Genomic DNA, 22,406 nt, shown 5'->3' on the forward strand with positions numbered 1-22,406 from the left:
GAGGAGGAGGAGGAGGAGGAGGAGGAGGAGTAGTAAAGGCTGTACCTTATTGACCCCCAGGCCTACGAGGGCGTGCTGCAACTGTTTGAGTCTCGGGGCCGCTTCGACGAGCTCTGCATCCCCATGTGTGTCATCCCTGCTACCATCAGCAACAACGTCCCCGGCACCGACTTCAGCCTGGGAGCGGACACCGCCGTCAACGCCGCCATGGAGGTACCGTCCGCTGTGATGTCTGTAGAGAGGTCTCCACAGAGCCCCGGGCTGCTTTAGGTCTGCAGTAACAGTGTCATGGTAGATCCTGTTCCAACGCTTTATGAACAGGCAGGCTTGGTTTGACCTCATTCTGAAGCAGAGACCAAGACAGAGTGACATGAGAAACCAAACGTGTTGCGTGTTCAAAGGGACGCATCGACGGCCAAGAGTGGCGGCTCTGTGTGAGGGCTCTGCGTGAGGGGTCTGCGACTGCAACCAATCACAAATCTTAGCGAATGTTGTGATTTCTAAAGATGAGATGGATCCCTCTCTTCAACAGTATCCACCAATGGTCTGGCTACTGGCCGCCTCCCCAGTACAGACGGAATCGTTATCGGGGGCATGTTTGACCTGTTGCCATGGTTTTCTCCTCAGGGCTGTGACACCATCAAGCAGTCTGCCAGCGGCACCAAGAGGCGTGTCTTTGTGGTGGAAACCATGGGTGGGTATTGTGGTTACCTGGCAACCTGCACCGGGTTCGCAGTAGGCGCCGACGCGGCCTACATCTTTGAAGACCCCTTCACCATAAAGGACCTGAAGGTGAGGGGGACCTGTGTGTGTTTTCTATGAAGGTGCCACACCATGGCCTCGGGGATATCGCTTAATAAGGGGTCCTTGTGGGTGTCTGTCATTGTCTCCTCCTCCTCCTTCTCCTCCCCCTCCTTAATATCGATGACATATTTCTCGATGTTGATTTTAAAAGGGAGAGCTTGAGGCAGTGATTCTCCCCCCTCTCCTCACAGACCAACGTGGAGCATTTAAAAGAGAAGATGAAGAAGGATGTTCAGAGAGGTCTCATACTGAGGTAAACACCTTCTGCCCCTTCTGGCTCGGAGCTCCTCAGCAGCAAATCCATGTCGCTCAGTCATCTGTTTCCTGTTTTTTCTTGGCTTCTAATGATTTGGTATGATAAGTTGTTTTAGTGTGATGAAAAAGGTTGATGATGCATCAACTCTTAATACATGACATCAGATATGATCAGATGATTGGATGGGTCCTTTATTCCAACCCAGTGGCCTTCTGTCTGTTGTTTACCACTAAGACCCTTTGTCTCAACAGGAATGAGAAGGCCAACCAGCACTACACCACAGAGTTCATCCATCAGCTGTACTCTGCGGAGGGCCAGGGCGTCTTCGATAGCCGCATCAATGTGTTGGGACATCTTCAGCAGGTGATCTCACCCACTGTGTCTCTGCAGTGGAGGAGCCAACCTTGAGTATTAGGATGTTGATATGAGTATTTCCTCTATAGGTCAGGATGTAGATGGGTTGTGTTATCTGTTCCTCTGTCCCTACGGAGGGGCCCCCAGCCCTTTTATAGGTCAGGATGTAGATTGGTTGTTATTATAGGGTTAGGGTTATGTCTTTTATCTGTTCCTCTGTCTCTAGGGAGGGGCACCCAGTCCTTTCGACCGCAATTTCGCCACGAAGCTGGGAGTAAAGGCTGTTCAATGGCTCTCGGACAGAATGAATGAGAACTACCGACAGGGTGAGGACAACAGAGAGCAGAAGCACTATTGTTTATGAACCTATCCGAGACTTCCCGGCAGTAAGTCGGTTTGTTCCGTCTCCCCACAGGCCGCGTGTTTGCCAACTCCCCAGAGACGGCGTGTGTGCTAGGACTCAACCGCAAGGTGGTATCCTTCAGCCCTGTCACAGAGCTGAAAGAAGTGACAGACTTCAAGTAAGCCCAGCACAGACCTCATCCATTTAATAACCTGTCCGTCAACAGCGCATGTCAGTGTGATATAGGTTCCTCTTGTTGTCGCCAGGCACCGGATGCCCAAGAACCAGTGGTGGTTCAACCTGCGCCCCATGCTGAAGATGTTGGCCAAGTACCAGACCAGCTTCACCCAGTACGTCCCGGGGGAGATCGAACACGTGACACGCCGATCCCTAAGCATCGACTCTGGGTTCTAGCGCTCTGCAGCCTCAAGTCTTCATCTGTCTCTCCTGCCTTCTCAGTACTGCACTGCCCTGCTCCAGAGATCAGCTGTCAAGGGTGGCTATTGGTTTAAGTACTGCTCAGTGATGTAGAGCAGATGCTACAACAGTGTTAGATTCACGTCCTAGCTCTGCTTTGAGGTCATTCATGCACTTAAGTAGTGAAAAAATTTCTGCCAACTAATTTATTCTGATGTTTTATGTTGTTTTGTTTGTTTGATCACATGATAGTATAGGAAAAACAAATCGACTTCATCACATGAAGTTACAACTGAGGAATACTGGACAGGCCGTCAGTGGAACTAGTGTGTGATGTCATGATGCCATTTGAATCTAACTGGAAACTGACCGATTGTAATCATGTGATCGGCAGGTCATTAGTTAGAGGAAGGGTTGATTTAAAGGGAATATGATAGGACGGATCAAAATACCACTGTATCCTTTTCAACTATTTAAATCTCACACCGCTTTTCATTAATTTAATGTAATTTCTGTTGACTGAAACATTAAGCACATGCACGCCATTACTTTATCAATATCTAAATCGACATGAATGTATGTCTGCAAAATCTATTTGTGAAATGGATTACATAAAAAAAAAATTCAACAAAACATTTGCATATATGTTTAATTGTTTATCTTAAGACTTGAACACAACACTAAATTATAAGAATATAGAACTTACAAACATAAATAAACATTAAGAGTTAAACAATTGTCTGACCCATAAATTCAATTTTTTTCAGGGCAAACTAAACCTATTAAACCCGATGCAAATGACCGACATCTAAGAACTGTAGTCTCAGGTATTTAAAGATCCTGTTCAGCTGTAAGTGAAGGAGAAGGGGAACACCTCCTCCTTGGCCGGCTCGTCTTGGCTGGCTCCGCTCCCCACAGGTCTTTTAGAGGAGAAGGAAAAGTGGAACTCGCCCTCTGGTCTCTGGGCTTCATTGAACAGAAACCCTGGGCCTGCTGGGACAGGTTTATCGCTCAAGCAGCTACAACACAACCATCGGGACACGACCACGGAATTCTGCTCTTGGGATAGTTACCACTGGGGGATTCAGAGTCGCCCTTCTGTAGAAAGACAAAGCAGTGATGTTTAGAAACTGTGTTTCGGACTGTGATTGAAATGTGTCGAGGGGTTCGTAGAAGTACCTTTCCACTGAAATATGAGCTGGTGAAGGCGAACGGGGAGTCCTGTGAATACAGGTTAATATTAAACAAACTAGCAAGGCTACATCAGTCCAAAAAAGTTCTTTCCCTTCCTTGCCCTGACCTCTTCCTGAGCAGAACCCATGTCAAATCCAAACCCAGAGAAACTGGGGGTGCTGGGATCGGAGGTGGTGGAGAACAGGAAGGTGGGGGACTTGCGGTGGGAGGAGACAGGGCCCGGGGAGACGCTGGGGCTGCTGCTGAGAGAAGGAAGGTGACCACACGCTAGCCTCAGTACTGACACCGTCTAACTATCTTACTGCATCTTCTAATCATCAACAGATGGATCATTTATTAATATCAGGATATTCAAGAGTACAAAGGAATGCACTGAACACACACTCTCTAGTAGCATATAATGTTTACCTACTTGCGATTGGTGTGAATTTAAGTGTGGTGAGAATTCTCCTTGAGCGAGAAGCAATACCGAACAGACAACATCATGTGAAAGGCCAAGACGGAAGTAGTATTTCTCTGTGAGGATCCCTTCCATAATATTGTCAGCCTCTTTAAGGGGATGGCCCTCTTGCCTAAGCAGGGTTACGCTGCAGGCCGCTTCACAGCTAATGGCTAAATCGTCTTGCTCAACCTTGGACCAAATGTCCTACACAGTTGTCTGCATCAGTCATTAGGGTCCGGGTAAAAAGATCCCCAAGTTATCCTTTAAAATCCAGATTCTGCATTTACTGATGATATTATGCTTCTGGATATATCCTTGGCATATTCTCAATTTACATGTTGTAAATCCTATTAGTTTTACTGTTGGCTGCTATGCCACCCCTGAATGAGGTGATTCTCCTTAGGCTCTGTGGAGGCAGGCCCCCTCTTACTTGATGGAGAAGGTGGGGGTGGATGGGACCAGCTTCATGCGGCCCGGTGCAGATTGAGGCTGGATCATGGGAGATAAGAAGGAATGAGGTGGGGCATTGTCTCTCTGATCATCATCATCATCATCATCCACAGCATCGCCTTCTTCATCTGCGAGTGGAAGTGGCTGCTCTTCCTCCTCCTCCTCCTCCATCATCTCCTCCTCTCTTGCTGGTAGGCCAGCCGGCTCATCCTGATAACAGAATATTGAGGGTACTTCAGGGTTTATAGCCAACACTTTGATGCAATGTATTTCCTTGGTTTTCGTAGTAGACGGGTTCACATCCACACATACTGATCATACTTTACTAAATGGATTGATATTATCCTGTATTCATATCAATACAGTTCTGTATACAATACATGTAACAGCTCATGACCTGTGTCTTTGGTCCCCATTGTTGGTCTGGCTCTGCACCACCGGACCTCTGATCTGATGGAGGCTTCTGAGCTGAAGGGAATACATTAACTATCAAATGACAATACAAATGTGTAAGGAAAGGATGTGTTTGAATAAAGGATGAACCCGTTGACATACCCATGGCCTCCCGGTTTGACCCCGGGGGGTAACAGAGAGTTTCTGGGGCCGATCTCTTGTTCATGGCGTCGCCACAGATTTCCTCGCCGGTCAAACTTATGTTATCAACTTCCTGTAAAAGCAGTGCTTTAGTATGCAATCAATAGACCTTTCTAATACTGTATACAATATAGGGCTTGGTATTAATTCTTGATATTTATATATTCATTACTTTAATTTTGCTGCAGTCCAAGTGAAAAAGTAGTCTTCAGCTAAACGTTATAATGTGAGATTTGTATTAGTTGTGGGATAAGTGTTTTTTTATTGTTAAGGTAGTAATTGTTGGTCATGAATAGTAACGTTGTATTGTTCCAGTTAACAGGTGAATAGTCCGTTCCCCTCTGTATGTATAAAGTAGGTCCGTTGTACCCACTCTGAGGGGTTCCTCTGTGGGGTTGAGATGGAGAGAGGCGATGGAGAAACTAGCCTCCACCTCTGGCTGTTGGTCGCGTTGTGCTACTGGCTCTGCTTCAGTCAGCTGGGCAGAGACGCTGTGAGGAATAGCAGGAGAGAGTTAACATCAAAGAAATTAGACTTTATATGTTTGATGATGTTAATGAAGATACCTTTCTGCTTGGCTCTCGCTGAGGGAGGAGTTGACTGCTGCTCCTAATCAGACATTATTCATTCATAAATCAACCATTTAAACCGCTGCATTATTTCCCAAGCTAGCTAGCTGTGTGTCATGTTCTTTTCATATGATGTGATTACCCAGTACATCCTCCTGTTTCAGGGCTATCTGATCCTCCAAAGCCTTAATCCGCCCCTCAATGTCCTCTTTCTCAGACTGAATAGCGAGGAGCTGTTTGGCCAGAGGATTCCTGCAGTAAAACTCTTTGTGCTGTTGGAACACGTTCCGGTAACTCGCAATCCTCTCCTCGTACTCCTTCCTATGTGGATAAACAATTTTAAAATAATTCACAGAAAGTGTCAGAATGAAAAATAGCAGAATAAGCAGATAAACATACTTATCTTGAATGTAGTTCTCCTGTTTCTTCTCCAGTTCTTCCTTCAGGGTCATCTCATAGTGTTGTAGAAGGCGGTTATTCGCCTTCATGCTGTGGTCGGAATTGTTATTGCAGTATATGTAGGCCTAATTCAAATATACACACAAACAATTATACAAATACACATTGCATCTCCCAGCCCGGTCTGGTTCTCCAGCCTTTGAGAGACTGATACGGGTAAGATTCCCATCTACCTCCATAGGACATGGTTCTTCTGACCAGTCACTGAAAATCCTCCAACCTCATATCACTCTCCATCTGAAATATGATGACCTGGCTGAGACCCCACTCAGAAGGGTCTAACCTTTTGGCGTTGTCCTTGATCTGCTTCACTGTGTTCTGCATCACGGTGATCTCCTCCTCCAGGTCCTTGATATGTTTATGCATTGTTTCAGTGAAGGACTTCCTCTCTGTGATGTCCGCTCCGCAGGCTGTGAAAAATATCAGCTCAAGGGTTATGCTGGTCATTAGTGGAGGATTAAAGTCAATGCTCCTGTTTGTTCTAAAGAACCATCCCTTACCTTTTATCTGCAGAGTGAGCTCATCTCTCCTCCGAGAAAGCTCTCTTGTTTGTAAAGCTGTAATAATAGAGCACTAAAGTGTGATGCCACGTTTCCATAGCAGCCAGTTTTCGGTTCTAAACTAACCAAATGATCAAGGGGAAATCCTATGCCACCCGAACGTTTTATAGAAAAGGAACGATTTTTTTGCGAATTGATTTGCGAGTTTGCTTTACCAATGATGTAATTAATATTGAGAATAGATTGTCTTCATATAAAAAAAATAACTATACTAACGTTGTGTAAACTTTTCCTTTTAATACCCTAGGGGAATACATGAACACCTCGACATGTTTCGATTGGTAGTGATTTTCACCTCTTGAAATTGATTTATGTCCTTTTTGAAAGAAACAACGCTTGGAAGAAATGGAAAACGCCATCTCTCGTTCGGTTGACGACGCTGAAGTTGGCATCCGATTCGCAGCATCCGATTCGGCTTGAAAACCACTTAGAATCTTCAAATCGGTCCTGATTGAAAACCACTACACCTAGACTCTTCAAATCTGGACTACATAATCACAGTGAGGCTATACATTATGTAAAACATAGTTTCAGATTTGTGAAACCTTTACCCTATTTGTGAAAATGCAATACAGGCTTATTTGAATGTTTTTTAGGGGTCCAGACCGCATTGCATTTTCACAAATAGGTTAAAGGTTTCACAAATCTGAAACTATGTTTTACATAATGTATAGCCTCACTGTGATAATTTAGTCCAGATTTGAAGGGTCTAGGTGTAGTGGTTTTTAATCAGGATCAGTTCTAATGCGGTCTGGACCCCTTAAAGCATTAAAATGTGCCTTTATTGCATTTTCACAAATAGGGGAAAGGTTTCACAAATCTGAAACTATGTTTTACATAATGTATAGCCTCACTGTGATAATTTAGTCTAGATTTGAAGAGGCTAGGTGTAGTGGTTTTCAATCAGGACCCGTTCTAATGCAGTCTGGACCCCTAAAAAGCATTAAAATGAGCCTGTATTGCATTTTCACAAATAGAAAAAATGTTTCACAAATCTGTAACTATGTTTATTATAATGTATAGCCTCACTGTGATAATTTAGTCCAGATTTGAAGAGTCTAGGTGTAGTGGTTTTCAATCAGGACCGATTTAAAGTGGACCAGCTGCTGAATCGGATGCTACGAATCGGATGCCAACTTCAGCGTCGTGTTCGGTTGTTTAGAACCGAAAATCCGGTTGCCAGGACAACGTGACGTTTTCACTTTAGTACTCTTTTAGTATGTGATATTAGGGCAATACGGATCCAGGGTAACGTTAACTTTCCAGCTAGCTACTCTCTTAAGATGCTCCTATTGGCACGCTTAGCCTTAAAACTAATTAATAGACATTAGACAGGGAAATTTAAAATATGGATGAACTTGCCTAACTGGAAAATGGTTCTATCGAGCAGAACGACGGAACGTTGTTGTTCTTCCATCTAAAAACGTTAAACTAACACAGTTAAAACAAATGAGTTAAACCAACTGAGTTCAACTAAAGGAGTGGTTAACTAAGGAATTACACTAACGAGTTAAACAAACTGAGATCAACTAACGGCTAGGCTGCTCAACGCTGAGTTTGCGCGCTTCCGGTCCGCATGATGTGCCGGTTCCACGCAGGTAGGTCTTTAGAGAAAGCCCGGTTGTAGAAGATCAAGATGCAGATCTGTTTTATGTAAAATAATATAGAAGTCTAATAGGCTAATATAAGTCTAATAGATATCAATGTTGTTATCAAGATTATTTTGTATTTTTTAGCAAATAATTGTCCCATATTATATCTGTCAAAATAGGCTATTTTAATCAAAAACACGTATGCGCATGGTGATATTTTTTTATGTAAATTAAAAATGGAATAACATGAAACAATTAATCCTGACCTCTTTCACATTGCGAACATGACTGCGAGGTGATTGGTTTGCGATCGGTTGGCCTATTGGTCAGTGATTGGGTCATCCAGAGGAAGGGGGTGGGACTAGAGGCCTCCGCTGGAACCATGGACCTATTGGCTGGAACCCAGTTTGCGGCGCATCTGGATGTACACACAACGGTGTGAATTGGATCGGCATGTGCCTACATAATATGGATCTATAACATCTAACATTTAAACCACTATGGTTGTGTGGCTGCTTATCTAACAGGTCAGATCAAGGTAAGATGTGCCGGCCTTTCAGGATACGGTGCATGGTTCCTGTGGGTGAGGAGATATGGGTGTGACCGATAGAGGGATCAACGTGGTGTCTGTGGATTCATTGTGAATTGTCATGTATTTTACTAATGTTAATGATCCTTCACGATAATCCTGGTGATGGTTTATTGTAGTTTTGGTATAAAGAAAAGACCTAGAGCAGCACTAGGTGATCAAAGCCAGGCGTCGACAGAGGCGCTCCAGATGCTCCTCATAAGACCCGATGAGCTAGAGGCTATTAAAATGCTATCTGATGGTTTCCGGCTAATTTCTTCTGTGTTTATTTCCATTTGTATGTTATTACGGAATCGGTCGCTCAAATATCGGTTCAGAAATATGTCGATGTCCCGATCATTGAGGTCGACGGCTCTGGTGAACAAAGCGGATGATGGAAGGATTGGGATCGCATCACCCCTAGCGCGCTGTGTGTGTGTGTGTGTGCGTGTGCTCGTGCGTGTGCGTGTGTGTGACACCGTGATGGGGCCCCCCTGTACATCAACTTATGGTTATTCCACTTCACTTGTCTTCCTTATTCCATATCATCTTCCATATCTTAAAGATGAGTCTTTATCTTCATATGATCTCTGACAGAAGAGGAACCGAGCAGAGCTCCTGGCTGCTGAGGTGTTGGAGACAATGGCCGAGGCAGAAGAGCAGTTGGCCAAGGGGGAGAGCAGCTCCCAGATCATCTCCCTGAGGTCGGAGACCCCGGAGCAGCCCGCAGAGGAAGGGGGGATGGTGGGACCGGCCATGAGGAGGAAGAAGAGGAAGAAGAAGGACCCCCGTCCCGAGTCCATCATCGTGTTCCGGTCCGAGTCGGAGAGGACTGGCGGGGAGGACCACGGTGGGGAAGAGGGTCCGGAGAGGAGCGCCGAGGAGGCGGCCAAGTTCCTCTGCACGCCAACAAGTGAAGGTAAAACAAAGAAAACATGGGATGAATCATTTAATATCTAAAGTCACCCAAAGCAGTTGGTTAATCGTGATAGACGATACAAAGTGATACAAAAATGTTCAACTACGGTGGATTTTGAATAGTGTAATCAAAACTAGTTGTTATTTAGAAAATACAATGTACAAATAAAAAGTATTATTGGATGCAATAAGAAACCATTGAAACAACATGTTTCTCTTGAAGTAAGACTTTAGGTATCCTCATGTGGTGTGTGTGTGTGTGTGTGTGTGTGTGTGTGTGTGTGTGTGTGTGTGTGTGTGTGTGTGTGTGTGTGTGTGTGTGTGTGTGTGTGTGTGTGTGTGTGCGTGTGTGCATTCTCTACAGGTGGAGGCTGGAGCCTGCCCCCCGACAGCCGCTATGTCACGCTGACCGGCACCATCACCCGGGGCAAGAAGAAGGGCCAGCTGGTGGACATCCACGTCACCATGACGGAGAAGGAGCTGCGGGAGCTGGCCAAGTCCAAGGAGCGCCTGGACGCCGAGTGCGAGGCCGGCGAAGGCTCCTCGCGCCGCTGCGGCCTGGGGGTCTGCCAGGGGCCCCACGTGGTCCTCTGGAGCCTCTCCTGCGCCCCGCTGGTGTTCCTGCTCTCCTTTGTGACGTCCTTCTACTACGGCACCCTCACCTGGTACAACGTGTTCCTGGTGTACAATGAGGAGCGGACGTTCTGGCACAAGATCACCGTCTGCCCCTTCCTGATCGTCTTCTACCCCCTGCTCATCATGCCTGTGGCACTGGCGCTGGCCCTGTACTCAGCGGTGGTGCAAGTGTCCTGGGCCTTCGGGCCCTGGTGGCAGGCGGTCAGGGACCTGGAGAAGGGCTTCTGCGGCTGGGCGTGTGGGAAGCTGGGGCTGGAGGATTGCTCACCATACAGCATTGTGGAGCTGCTGGATTCAGACACCCTCTCCGGGACCCTGCAGAGCAAGGCCCCCTGCGAACTGGCCCAGACGTCGTCCGTGTGAGACCGGGTATGACTCTGCCTACGAGTGTTGGTTTCTCAGACAATCGATCAAATGCGGGAAGGTTTTAGACGATACACTGGAAAAGGTTTGATCATCTGAGGTACAATCCTTCTTTTATTTAGAACTTGTCTTGCACTGCGCTGGCCTCATTTGGCCCTTCCATTTAAACTATTATTGCTATTTAAAATTGAAACCATGTTTGAATAAGGCTTGCAGAAATCAGAGAAGACCTTTTTTATCCTAACTCAAAGTTTATGCTCTCAGCTACTAATACCTCGGAAACAAGATCAGTCACACAATTCCTCCAGATTAAGTTATATTATTGTACAGCTGTTATGTCACTCAGAAAACTATAATAATTAGTGGCTTTGAGTGCTTGGAAAGGATAGATCTGAAGATGTCCATCACTCTATCACTCATTGCAACATTTTGGAATAACCTTCTTCATGTATATAATTCGTATTAACTTCAGTGTTTGTTAACTTATAACTGTGTTGTAATGGTGTACTACTGTACGAGGATGTGATCATTATCATCCGCTGGAAATACATAGTTTTCATAAGATGAGATCAATACATTTCTTCAATCTGTTGACATTTGAAGAAATGGACAACAGAAAACTGTAATGTACTTCTAATTATGTTATGAATCGATGTGTGCACTAAGCATCAGAAAATTATGTTCCATGATATCTCACATCATTTCAATCGATTTCCTCCTATTCATTCAAGGCGTTTTAACGGGTGGTCTGTGGACCCTCCTGATTTTACGGCTAGTCTATTGACCCTCCTATTTAACGGGTGGTCTGTGGACCCTCCTGATTTAACGGATGGTCTATTCACCCTCCTGGCTTTGTGACCAGGCGGGTAACCGATTAAAGTACAACCGGCCCTAATCCGCTATTGGTTTGGGACACTCCCTACAATCCTGAGTCAAGACTAAATTCATCAGCTGACTTGGAGAGTAATCTCATTCTACTTTTTTGACATTTTCCTGATTTGTTGTATGTGTAGTGGATACATCGCTCTTTGGTGTTTGGTTTTTAGATCTGTTGTCCATTACTTTACACATGACAGAAAGAGAACTTTGGTTAAGCCAACTCTTCTCTTTGTAACACCTTGTTGCCATGTATGTAAAGATGAGGATCACTGTCATATTTTTAATGTTAGGTAGCTTTAAATTATTTGAATAAATTTGAGGCTAGTCCACTAGCTCAAATCCTGAAAGTATAGCGATTTGTTAAATATATTGAACACAACTGAATGAACACAATCTTTTGCAAAGGCATGATACAGTTAAAGTTTGTTCTGATGGTGTCGCCTGAAAGGTCAATGTAAAGATACTTAAAATACATCATTCAAACACTGTCTAAATGTACATTGAAATGCTGAAATCTTGCTGGTTTAGTCTGTATGAGATATTTCTTGATTTCATATGTTTGCCAAAGAGATGGAAATTGAATGGAATATAAATGAATGAAATAAACGTTTACAACATTATAAAACTATTATTTATCATTTGTGTGACGTGTTTTTTATAAAACATGATAATAAGGATGAGAGACTTGGTGGTGAAGGCAGATAACAGATCCTTCACTGGGCTTTGAAGTGGATTTGTGGCATGCAGAGCTCACAGTTTGCTAATGTATGGTATTAATAGTAAAGGCTTTGCTGTATAAATACAGAAATAATTTGGTCATCTCCGTTATTGGATTGGAGAGAGGTTTTTGAGAAGTGGATTCCTCCTAAACAACACTGCTTTGCCATTCTCCATTAATCTGATCTCTTACCCTAAAGCTTGGGTCGAGCAACAGAACCTGACCTGTTGTCGTAAGTCAAGTTATTACATGGTGGAGCTCTTCATGCCAGTTCAGATTGCCTTTCTTGGTAAACTTGGAACCCAGAACCAGCAATTAAAAGGTCTCGCAAACCAAATGTGTTTGCCAGATCTCGCACATCAGATATTAAGGGACTGCTGGAGCTTAATCCTACCTTCGGTGTACTAGTGATGGGTCGTTCGCGACCGAATCAGTTCGAATGAACAAATCTTTAACAAGAAAGAACCAAACTGATTCTTCTCTCTCGTTCGTCTTGTTCGTTCCCAGACTCGACTCCTCCCAGACCCACTAGTCACTGACTTGCTGTTCGTTCAATGACTGTGAGTGGTGAAGAGGGAAGAGGCTTAGTGACTTCCACGATCGTTTGAGAATAAGAACAAGGGAGGAGCTGAGTCTGACTGACTCAGCTGAGAACTGTGCATTCCATGATTCGATTCACCGCAACCGGAAACTCGACTGAACAAACAAACGATTGTGAACGATTCTTCTTGGTGAACTGACCAACGTGAACTGAATCAAGGAAAAGAATCATTGAATCCATCACTACGTTGTACTAGTAGACTGGGCTGGGCTTGGAAAATTAGAATGGATTTCAATGGAGAGAAAGTAATTATTTTCTATTTTCTTTATATGCCCTGGATTGCACATTATGTTGTTTGTGGATTTAAATTATAATTTTTCATGCAAAGAAAACAAAAACAATTGCGAAGAAGTTTGATAATGTTAGGTTTTGTGTGAGGCCGCTTTGTGAACTAGCCCCTCGCTGCTCTCGACGCGAATGAAACGTCACCACCACTCTGGTACAGACATTGCGATCTCTCTGCTCCACTTCACCACTTTTTTCCAAGGGGAGGATAACAGCATCGAAAGAGGTGAAAACAATTGTAAGTCGGGGCATGTGTAGATTTTCAGTTATGCCGATGGGGAGATTGTCTGCCCTTTCCATGCCAGTCGCAGGGAGCGTGATGTCACATACAAGACATGTAGTCTTACTCATTTTGTTTTCTCTAAAGCCTTTAACTGAACAATTGCACAATAAACGGTCAAACTCTTGACATGAAAAATTATCATTTAAATCCACAAACAACATATGTGTAATCCGGGGCCTATAAAGACTGGGACAAGAAAACAATTACTTTCTCTCCATTGAAACCCATTCTAATTTTTTCAATCCTGAGGTCCCATGGGGGTCTCCCGGAAGGGGCAGACTTTGGTATTGGTGATCATGTGGCTTTGAGACTGGCGTGACAGGACTGTCAGGACTGCCCCCCCCGTGCCTCCATGGTTGAAAAAGTGCCCTCAAGAGTGGCAAATACGAGAGAAAGTGCCTTATTGACTGCCCTTTACATGTGAAAAAAATAATTAGGTGCCCTCTGGTGCCCCTTCATACAATAAATTATGATGAGCCCTCTAGAACAAGAAAATTCGATAACGTGCCTCAATGAGTGCCCTCTTAATGCCCTTACAGTGCCTCCATGGTTGAAAAAGTGCCCCTAGAGTGGTGAATACGAGAGAAAGTGCAATACATGATGCATCATAGCTTTTTGCACGCTGGTTGGGCCCCATGTTGTGCAGAATGTGCCCTTTTTATTTTTTCGCCCCTGCCCTTCAAACAGTCTGAGTCCGCCACTGCTCGGACTTTCGGGCCTTTAACGTTTTTTCTCTGTTCTGCAGAACCTATTGATGCATTGTGTAAGCTTTTCAACAGCAAAGAATAAATTCCCTTAAACTTCTCTCGAATCTGGGGAATGGTGGTCTGTGTGTCGTCTTCTTCCTCCTCTTTTTCTTTGTTTAGTTTTCTTGATATTTACAATCAATGACGTCGCATAACCGCCCGTTACGTTATCTACTCAGATATTGCTATCCTCCAAAACCTATATTCTCACCGCGTATCATGTCAACGTTTGCACCAATATCTCGCAGCTCCAACTCTGGTTCTAGATACTAGTTATATTTCTCCTCCTTGGTGTGTTTTGGTTGTGTGTTGTGATTAAACACATTTTAATTCCCCCTTTTCATCATTAGTTAAATTAAAAGTAGATTCGGATTAAATTCCCTGCTGCTCGCACTGTACCGCTCCCACTGGTTCCTGAACATAGGAACTACTTAGCTCCTTGTAGTTTCCTTCCGGACTCATAACAGAGTGACACGCAAATTGAGACGAGGGAAAACAATGCCGCCGGCCGCCAAGGTAACTTTCTCTCTCTATTTAGATCTGTGTTGTGTGTTGGCGGCATTTGTGAGGATGTTTCAGATGACTTCCTCGGGCCGTTGTCCGGACAATCGGACAGTGTCTCCGAGTCCGTTTGAAGGATTTTATTATAGCCCTGGGCTAGCCCAACAGTCCTAACTATTATAGTTAGGACTGTTGGGGTTTTGCCCCCCTCCCCCCAGTATTAACTAAACAACACTATATGGTGCTTCTAATCCTACCTCTGTGGGATGTTTTCAATGAAGTTAAATACGATAATTTTTTTGAAGCTATTAAAACTAGTTATTTGTGTTGGTCTGTAGTCAGCGTTAGTCCTGTGCATGGACGTGGGGTCTTGCATGTCCAGCTCCGACCAGGAACCTCCCTTCGAGCAGGCCAAGAAGGTCGTTCAGAAGTTCGTTCAGCGTCAGGTAATATACCCGGTCGAACCACACCAAGCAGTGAGTAGACCAGGTCAGAGTCTAACCCTCAAGCTGTTTGTACCATTCATTAACATGCAAGCATCCTATGTTATCACAGGTGTTTGCAGAGAATAAGGATGAGTTGGGATTGGTGTTATTCGGCACAGAAACTACAAACAACCAACTGGACCATGATGGCCAGTACCAGAACATCACCGTCCACCGCAAGTTAATGATTCCAGACTTTAAGCTTCTGGAGGAAATTGAGCATCAGATCCATCCTCAAAGCGAACAGGCTGATTGTATCTTTTCCCAAACAATAATTCAATAGTGCCTGAGAACTGTTTTAGCAGTCATCCAATTAATTGTAATAGCAATATGAAATGTAGTACAATGTACCTTTAAACACAGTATTTTTGTAATGTTCAGGGGTATCCAAGGCTATCGCTGTATCAAACAGTGCTTGAGTTCACTGTGGATCCATCATTGATGATTTGCTCCATAACTGCTGTTTATCAGGGCTGGACGCTCTTGTTGTCTCCATGGATCTCATTCAAAAGGAATTACCGTAAGACCAGTGGCGATTTTGGTTTGGAAACTCTGGTGGGGCCCACGCAGGAAAATATTACAACGCAATCCAGAAATACCACATATTACTACCATCACAACAAAAACAGTAGCAAGTGACAGAGGGGACCAAAATTGCAGCTGAATAATGCCATCACTCAAACGCGAATCTGACGACATATATTAGGCTATTATAGCAATAGCACCACCAAATGGCAGCGTTCAAGATCTCACAATATCAAACCTCAAGAAAACAACAACGTGGCAACAATAAAAACACAACGGCGCACACCCTTTACACAGCAATCAATATACAAAGCCACCACTCACAATATACCAAAAAAAGAAGTATGGTTTAAGTTGTATTAAGTTTGCAGGCCACCATACTGTACAATTAACAATGAATCTAGCCTGATAGAGTGGTTGCCTATTCAGACCTGGATAATCCTGGGTGAAAGTTTAAGTAAGTTTGGGCTAAGATGGTAATTACCTGTGCTTTAAGGACAGTGCTTTCTGGTCTCCTTTGTGTGGCTGAGGTGAAACACAAGCATTTTTTTCCGCTTGAACCACTCCTGGTTGAACGATCTATTCTTGTCCTTTCCCTCTTGATTAATGATTAAATCCGTCGGGCGATGTGGTCCCAAACGTTTTATCTCCAACTTCTGTTCAAGTGCTAAATCTCACATGAGACAGATACTCAACATGATTCATCATTTAATGAATGAAACGTCCATTTGTTGTTATTTACTGTAACAGTAACTACGTTAGCTAGCTAGTGTTACGTATTTTAGGAACACAAGCTGTATTTCCCTCACTTAACCAATAGGGGGTAGGACCAAATATATAAGCCGTAAATACTACACATAGCCACAAGGGAAAGCAGGACATTACTGAAGGCTGCAATAGATACTTTAGCCACAGAGGGCAGCATCACAGACCAGGCGAGGAAAACCGAGGATTACGTCACACCGGTTCCTCTCCAAGTCTTCCGGTCCTCGCTGAGTCCATAAAGAAGCCCACCTGGCCATGAAAACATTAGAACTCTCCCGGCAGCGATTAAACATACGTGGGTTTGTGGCTAGGATCAGCTAGGAGAACACTCTCGCACGTGCTTAGAACACATCTTCAATCTCTCTTTACTTCAGAGCATCAGTTTACCATACCGAAAATACTTTATACAAATAAAGTCTCTTTAAAGCTATTCCTTTGGATTCGACCCCTCTTTCCATGAAGAACATTGCACTAGCAAGATCTGATCGGCTCCCGCCGTAAACCCCGCCCTTTCTACAAATCAGCCAATGAGAAGAGCTTTGGGGCACTAAACTTCAACAATTGCGTTCATCAAATTAAAACTGCGGACATGTAATTAATTATTAACAATTAATGTATTATTAACTTATGCTCAATGACATTTTTGAAAAAAAAAAGAAAAGTATAATCGTGCCCTGCACGGCAGCGTTCTCTGGTGGGGCCGTGCCCCACTGGCCCCTAATGCAAAGACGCCACTGCGTCAGACTGTTGGCCCTCTCCTCTTGTGTTATAATCCATGAGTCACTAAGTCACGAAGAAACGCAATTTTTTTTTCATACAAAACTATTCAAATCGTATTCACTGCAATACGATTTCATCAAAACTTGAACGTTTGAGATTGATTATAGTGGGAAGAAAAAAAAAAAAAAAATTAAACGTAGCACGTCATTCTACGTTTTGCGTGCAACCCATTTTTCTGCCTTGTCTTTCAGAATGAAGAAGTACGAGCGTCTCAGCATCGCCATCCTCACTGACCTCAACACCCAGGCCAACCCAGAGCAGCTGGACGTCATCATCAGCAACCTCACCGGCGCTGGCATCACACTGCAGTTCTTGTAGGATGGAAACCTTGAAAGATTGAACCCCTCGCCCTCTCACTCTCACTCGCCCTTGCCCTCGCCCTTCTCCCTCTCCTTCCCCCTCCTGTCTAATGTTGCTCATTCTTCTCTTCAAACTCTTTCAGCTTACCATTCCAGGTCCTGGAAGAGGAGGAGGAGGAGGAGGAAGAAGGAGATGAGGGTGGAGGAGACGGGGTGAGTGGGGGCGCAGGCCGGTCGGGGTGTGTGAAGGGCCTGTCCCAGGAGCAGCAGAAGGGCCTGGAGATCCTGAAGGAGGTGATGTTCACCCTGGACGAGGAGGACGGCTTGGACCAGGTCTACACGTTCAGGTTGGTGATCCTGTCAACACAAAGGCGAAGGTCAGGGGTTCGATTCCCCGCTTGGGTCACCCATGCTAAGAATTTAAGCATTCACACATTGTAAGAGGCTTTGGAAAACGATAGTTATGATATAACTCTAGTTCTATGATTGTGACGTAGTAAGGCTTCGCCTTGTGGGCTTGTCCCGTGGAGTCCGGAATCATTTCGGGACAATTGCTGTACTGCCTTTATCTGAATAAAAAATAATTAATGTCGAGACAGCTTTAGATTTTTAGTCGCTGCACGTATTTTTGAGCACATTGTGCTGCTGCAAGTGATGGAAGAGGTTCGTCGTACTCGACCCTTTAGTTGCGACAGCTTTGAAGCACTCTACAATAAACCTGATTCTGTCATTCGTCAGAAAACTTGTACCCAAAACGTTTCAAAACTATGGAGCTATTTGTCTTACATACAAGCTCCTCTGCGCCGCGTTGGCCGGCGGACTCCATGTTTCGCGCCGTAGGGAATTAGAAAAGCGACGTGAGTGAAGGGGGGCCGGGCCATGTGTGTGTGAGCCGGAGGCAGAGCGGGAGAGAGATAAGCAGAGTTACAAAATAGCAGGCGGCATTCGCAGTTCGAAACTGCTGTTATTTCGATAAAATATGCTGTACTTTCAACGCAAATGAATCGATGTTGACGATAGCGTCTCGTTCCATTTTTCGTTTGAAAAAATATATATATTTCAAATAATTTCTAATGCCCAGCCCTACCGGCGCACACCGCCGCTCATCCTCCACGCTATTATTTCGGCATTTGGAGGGTACAGCAGGTGGGAAACTAGATTGCTACGCCTACAATCATAGAACTAAAGTTATAATATCATAACTATCGGTCTATTTCATGTAGGCTACGACGTCTAGGCTTCGCCTTATTGGCTAAGGCGAAGCAGCGAGCGGAGCCCAATCAATGTACTCCTGCTGGAACCCAGTCAAAAAAACCTAAGTCACAGGGTACATCAGATTCAAAAAAGCCGAGGATGTGCAAAACACAACAGCTTAATAAAAAACGAATACCTCTTAAGGAAACTACACAACGGACCAACTGCCCGATTTGCTTCGGTAAATGAAGTCGGGCTATTTAATCTTGCCGACTCGAACACCGACATGGGCGGTACACACCTACGAGATTACAGCCGACGCCGTACGTCCGCGCTTGCGCAAGGTGCAATGTCTCCAAAACAACGGGCGGCGCTAATCTGTATTGTGTGCCAAAAAACACGAAAACCGGAAGTAGCAGGTCCTGTTCTTCGATTACACTGTTTATCTGGTATGTTTACCATCCTCACTTCCGGGCTTCACAGATTCGCTAGTCAAGCTGCTAGCCCTCCACCAATCAGAATGGTTACAGAATGACCGACTCGAATGGCCGATTACACATGTTGAATCAGCTGAAATGAACGCCGGCGTGGCCGATTTGAGCAACCACACCAAATAGACTCATGTCACCGACGGCGATTTTCTTACCGACGGCAATTTTCTCACCGACGCCGGTCCGGTGTCGGTGAAAAACTCTGTAAAAACTCCGGCTCAATCCGTGTTTCATGGAATCCATTAAAAGGAAAAGAAAAAACTGAGTAATACGCTTTCCATTAGGTCCGCTGCCACCGGGGGCGGAGCTATGGAGTCCAACTCGCCAATAAGCAACTTCTCTCGTCCGTTTCTCATTGGAAAAACGGCAGGAGGGATATACTGGCAGACGAATCCAACTCGTCAACTGGCGAGCCAATAGGAACCCCTCTAGTCCCTTTCGTATTTGAAAAAACGGCAGGTGAGATATACTCGCTGTCAAGTCCAACTCCCCAATATTAACGATGCCGGTATGAACCGTAACTCTCAAGCATAAAGAGGCTTAAAAGAAAATGCCTATATTCTTAAGCCGTAGAAGGGGCCCCAAACTCCAATACAGAGTGGCCGAATGAGCCCCTGGACATGTCTAACATGTAAAACGGACAAGGGGCCGGAGGAAGACCAAGACGCCGTCTTGCAGATGTCTTCCACCGATACGCCTCTGAGTAGAGCCGTTGATGCGGCCACGCCAGGTGTCGAATGAGCTTTAACGCCCAACGGTGGCAGTAAGCCCTGCCGAGAGTAGGCTTAGCAAACACCCTCGCATATCAAGTGAGAAAACCCCTGTTTAGAGAGAGCGCGGCCCCTGCCAGCGTTGCTATGATAAACAAACAACTGTTGGGTGGAGCGGAACGCAGCCAAGGGCTCGCCAGCGCTCGCACCGGGCACAGGAGATGCAGCTCTGCCTCCGCTTCACTAGAATGATGCAGGGGATGAAAAGCCTTAAGCACAATATCCCTTGACCAAAAATAATTGTTAATGTTCTTTGGGAGGAACTCAGGACTAGGTCTGAGCAGCACAAAGGAGCTGTCCTTGTTAAGCAACAAGCAGCTCGGGCTGACAGACAGAGCCGTCAACTCACCGCCCCGCTTGGCAGAAACCAGAGCCAATAAGAGTGCCGTATTAAAATGGACAGGGCATCCAAAGGGGCCTGAGACACAGGCTTGAAAGGGTCTCTGGACAACCCACGCAACACGGTTGGGAGATCCCAGTGTGTTGTAAGCATGCGCGAAACAGGCCTCACACGTCTAGCCCCACGCAAGAATCTCTTGACCAGTGGATGGCTGTAGACCGGTCTACCATCACAGCCTGCATGGCCAGTCGAAACGGCTAATGCACACCGTTTGTTTTTTTTCACAGCAGTATGAAATAGACGATTAACTAATGCCTGTATGTGAAGTTTGCGTGTGATTGCATTGACTTGGCTGGATTTGCATGCAGCGTAAGGGTAATTGAAGTGGCTTAAGCAGCCCAATTTATTAGGGCACCAAGGACACAGATTTACTTCCATATCCCGAGGGTTGAGAGAGAACCACCACCTTCAGTGTTGGTTCTCTCTGGACACGAACAGGTCACCTGAGCCGTCCCGAACCTCCGCCTGATCAGTCTTGACAATGTCGGGATGTAACTGCCACTCGTCTCGGCGGGGCCGCTGCGAGACATGAGGTCAGCCCCGAAGTTCTTGGTGCCCGCGATATGCAGGGCTCTTAGACTGAGGAGATACTGATGAGCCCAAAGCCAGAGCTCGACCGCCTTCAGGTGGAGAGCAGAGGAGCGCACTCCCCTCTGTTTATTTATGTATGCCGCCGCCGACACACTGTCTGTCCTTATCAGAACGTGGCGGCCACGTACCAGGTGAAAGATATGCAACTCTTCTCACAGCGGCGAGTTACACCCCTGTGGGGGGTGTAAGCCACTTGCCTCTGAATGAGTGAGAGAGGCACGTTCCTCCAATGACAGGCACTGGTACTCGTACATCCCACCCATAAAGGCAATGCAGAGAAACTTCCTGGGCGCCTGAACGAACAGGGACGTCGAACAGGGACGTGGAAGTAAGCATCCTTGAATTCCAGGGATGTGAACCAGTCACCCTCTCTCACATATCGGAACAGCGCTCTGATTGTAAGCATTCTGAATTTCCTCGCGGCAACAGATTTGTTGAACACGCGAAGATCCAGAATGGGTCTCTTTTTCCCTGACTTCTTGGAAACAAGGAAGTAGCGGGAGTAAAACCCTAGGTGTGACTCATGGGAGGGAACGGTAGTGATGGCCCCCTTCTCCAAGAGACGGGCCACCACTGCTGCAGAGCCGTGCATGCCACTGGGTCCCGTAGCCTGGTCTCCACCAAACCCATAAAGGGTGGGGGACGGTGCTTGAACTGTATGGGATGGCCCCATCTCAACGTATTGTCCAACCACGATGGTAGAAGGCACCGCTCTTGCCAACATGCATAGCGGTTGGAGAGAGGGCGAGCTGACAGCTGAGGAACACTGTCCAGGAATAACCTGTATTCCTCGGCCCCTACCCTCTCCACACTGTGTGTGAACCAAGGGGGGCATTCCATGAAAGAAAGGGGGCTCAGCGAGCATGGTAGACGTTACAGAATCAGTCATTGTACAAACAGCGAGCTGTCTAGACACTGCGCTTGTGCCCGCTGAACAGGTAGCAAGCCGTCTAGCCACCGCACTAGGATCTCCGCGTTGTCCGCTAGCTGTTACCACAGCGCGCAGACCTGTCTTCCCACCTTGTAGGAAGGAGGTAGAGGGAATAATGATGGGCGGAAAGAGGCAGCCTAGAGGAATGCACAACAAGCGTAGGACGCAGTTGGCCTATGGAATGTCACTCTTTTGGTAGTATTTACTGCCGTTATCTTTATAAGGGAAGGAAAAACTGGGAGCCAGCTTGCGGTGCTTCTGGCTCAGCTGTGCTGCTCCCCCCTGCTGGTGGTAAAGTCCTTCACCGGGGTTCTCAGTGTCGAAGGGTCCCCACCCACAGCGGTGAAAAAATGCTGGACGGGTGGATACGGGTAGGGCTGGGCGATATGGACCAAAAGCCATATCTCGAAATCTTCAAGCAGAATATCGATATAAGATGGGGGGGGGGGGGGGGGGGGGGTGGACTAGACACTGCCTCCGCCTCGTATTTGAGAACATTATAATATATAACATCATGGCCAAAAGCTTTTTGCGCCTCCGAAATATTATGAACCGTAACGACTGCGTGGGGGGGGCGTACATGACATGCTATTTTATGTATTCTTTAATATAGGTATTAGTGGGCAACTAACACAGTATTCAA

General features: G+C 45.6%; 4 protein-coding genes across 8 annotated transcripts in view; 3 read left to right on the top strand and 1 right to left on the bottom strand.

The window, feature by feature from the left end:
- The window catches only part of pfkla (phosphofructokinase, liver a), a 34,748-nt gene extending 31,836 nt beyond the window's left edge, over window positions 1-2,912 (top strand). The window contains exons 16-22 of the mRNA XM_030343212.1: window positions 61-213; window positions 628-792; window positions 996-1,057; window positions 1,312-1,423; window positions 1,641-1,740; window positions 1,830-1,935; window positions 2,024-2,912. Of these exons, the coding sequence (XP_030199072.1) occupies window positions 61-213; window positions 628-792; window positions 996-1,057; window positions 1,312-1,423; window positions 1,641-1,740; window positions 1,830-1,935; window positions 2,024-2,171 (846 nt within the window). The 3' untranslated portion in view covers window positions 2,172-2,912. The remainder of the gene's footprint in view (window positions 1-60; window positions 214-627; window positions 793-995; window positions 1,058-1,311; window positions 1,424-1,640; window positions 1,741-1,829; window positions 1,936-2,023) is intronic.
- A 14-nt stretch (window positions 2,913-2,926) lies between these two features.
- Window positions 2,927-7,934, bottom strand: LOC115533036 (eisosome protein SEG2). 4 transcript variants are annotated; one of them, XM_030343216.1, is made up of 14 exons: window positions 7,805-7,934; window positions 6,383-6,439; window positions 6,166-6,292; window positions 5,823-5,912; window positions 5,566-5,744; window positions 5,421-5,457; window positions 5,228-5,345; window positions 4,816-4,927; window positions 4,658-4,728; window positions 4,241-4,470; window positions 3,475-3,610; window positions 3,354-3,395; window positions 3,248-3,272; window positions 2,927-3,167 (listed from the first exon to the last, which is right to left on the bottom strand). In XM_030343216.1, exons 1-14 carry the CDS (start codon window positions 7,857-7,859, stop codon window positions 3,019-3,021), a joined length of 1,428 nt encoding a protein of 475 aa, XP_030199076.1. In that variant the 5' UTR covers window positions 7,860-7,934; the 3' UTR covers window positions 2,927-3,018. The 4 variants fall into 4 exon arrangements, with proteins under 4 accessions (XP_030199076.1, XP_030199075.1, XP_030199074.1 ...); XM_030343215.1 differs by having other exon boundaries at window positions 3,475-3,607; window positions 5,421-5,463; XM_030343214.1 differs by having other exon boundaries at window positions 2,927-3,164; window positions 5,421-5,463.
- Window positions 7,935-7,958: 24 nt separating this feature from the next.
- tmem169b (transmembrane protein 169b) lies at window positions 7,959-12,029 on the top strand. 2 transcript variants are annotated; one of them, XM_030343219.1, is made up of 3 exons: window positions 7,959-8,040; window positions 9,200-9,521; window positions 9,885-12,029. In XM_030343219.1, exons 2-3 carry the CDS (start codon window positions 9,245-9,247, stop codon window positions 10,517-10,519), a joined length of 912 nt encoding a protein of 303 aa, XP_030199079.1. In that variant the 5' UTR covers window positions 7,959-8,040; window positions 9,200-9,244; the 3' UTR covers window positions 10,520-12,029. The 2 variants fall into 2 exon arrangements, with proteins under 2 accessions (XP_030199079.1, XP_030199077.1); XM_030343217.1 differs by lacking the exon at window positions 7,959-8,040 and adding an exon at window positions 8,379-8,572.
- A 2,410-nt stretch (window positions 12,030-14,439) lies between these two features.
- LOC115533183 (X-ray repair complementing defective repair in Chinese hamster cells 5) overlaps window positions 14,440-22,406 on the top strand; it is a 35,775-nt gene continuing 27,808 nt past the window's right edge. The window contains exons 1-6 of the mRNA XM_030343525.1: window positions 14,440-14,547; window positions 14,871-14,978; window positions 15,088-15,271; window positions 15,489-15,537; window positions 17,279-17,401; window positions 17,530-17,733. Of these exons, the coding sequence (XP_030199385.1) occupies window positions 14,530-14,547; window positions 14,871-14,978; window positions 15,088-15,271; window positions 15,489-15,537; window positions 17,279-17,401; window positions 17,530-17,733 (686 nt within the window). The 5' untranslated portion in view covers window positions 14,440-14,529. The remainder of the gene's footprint in view (window positions 14,548-14,870; window positions 14,979-15,087; window positions 15,272-15,488; window positions 15,538-17,278; window positions 17,402-17,529; window positions 17,734-22,406) is intronic.

This window comes from Gadus morhua, chromosome 20 (genome assembly GCF_902167405.1).
Source record: "Gadus morhua chromosome 20, gadMor3.0, whole genome shotgun sequence".
Lineage (NCBI taxonomy): Eukaryota > Metazoa > Chordata > Actinopteri > Gadiformes > Gadidae > Gadus > Gadus morhua.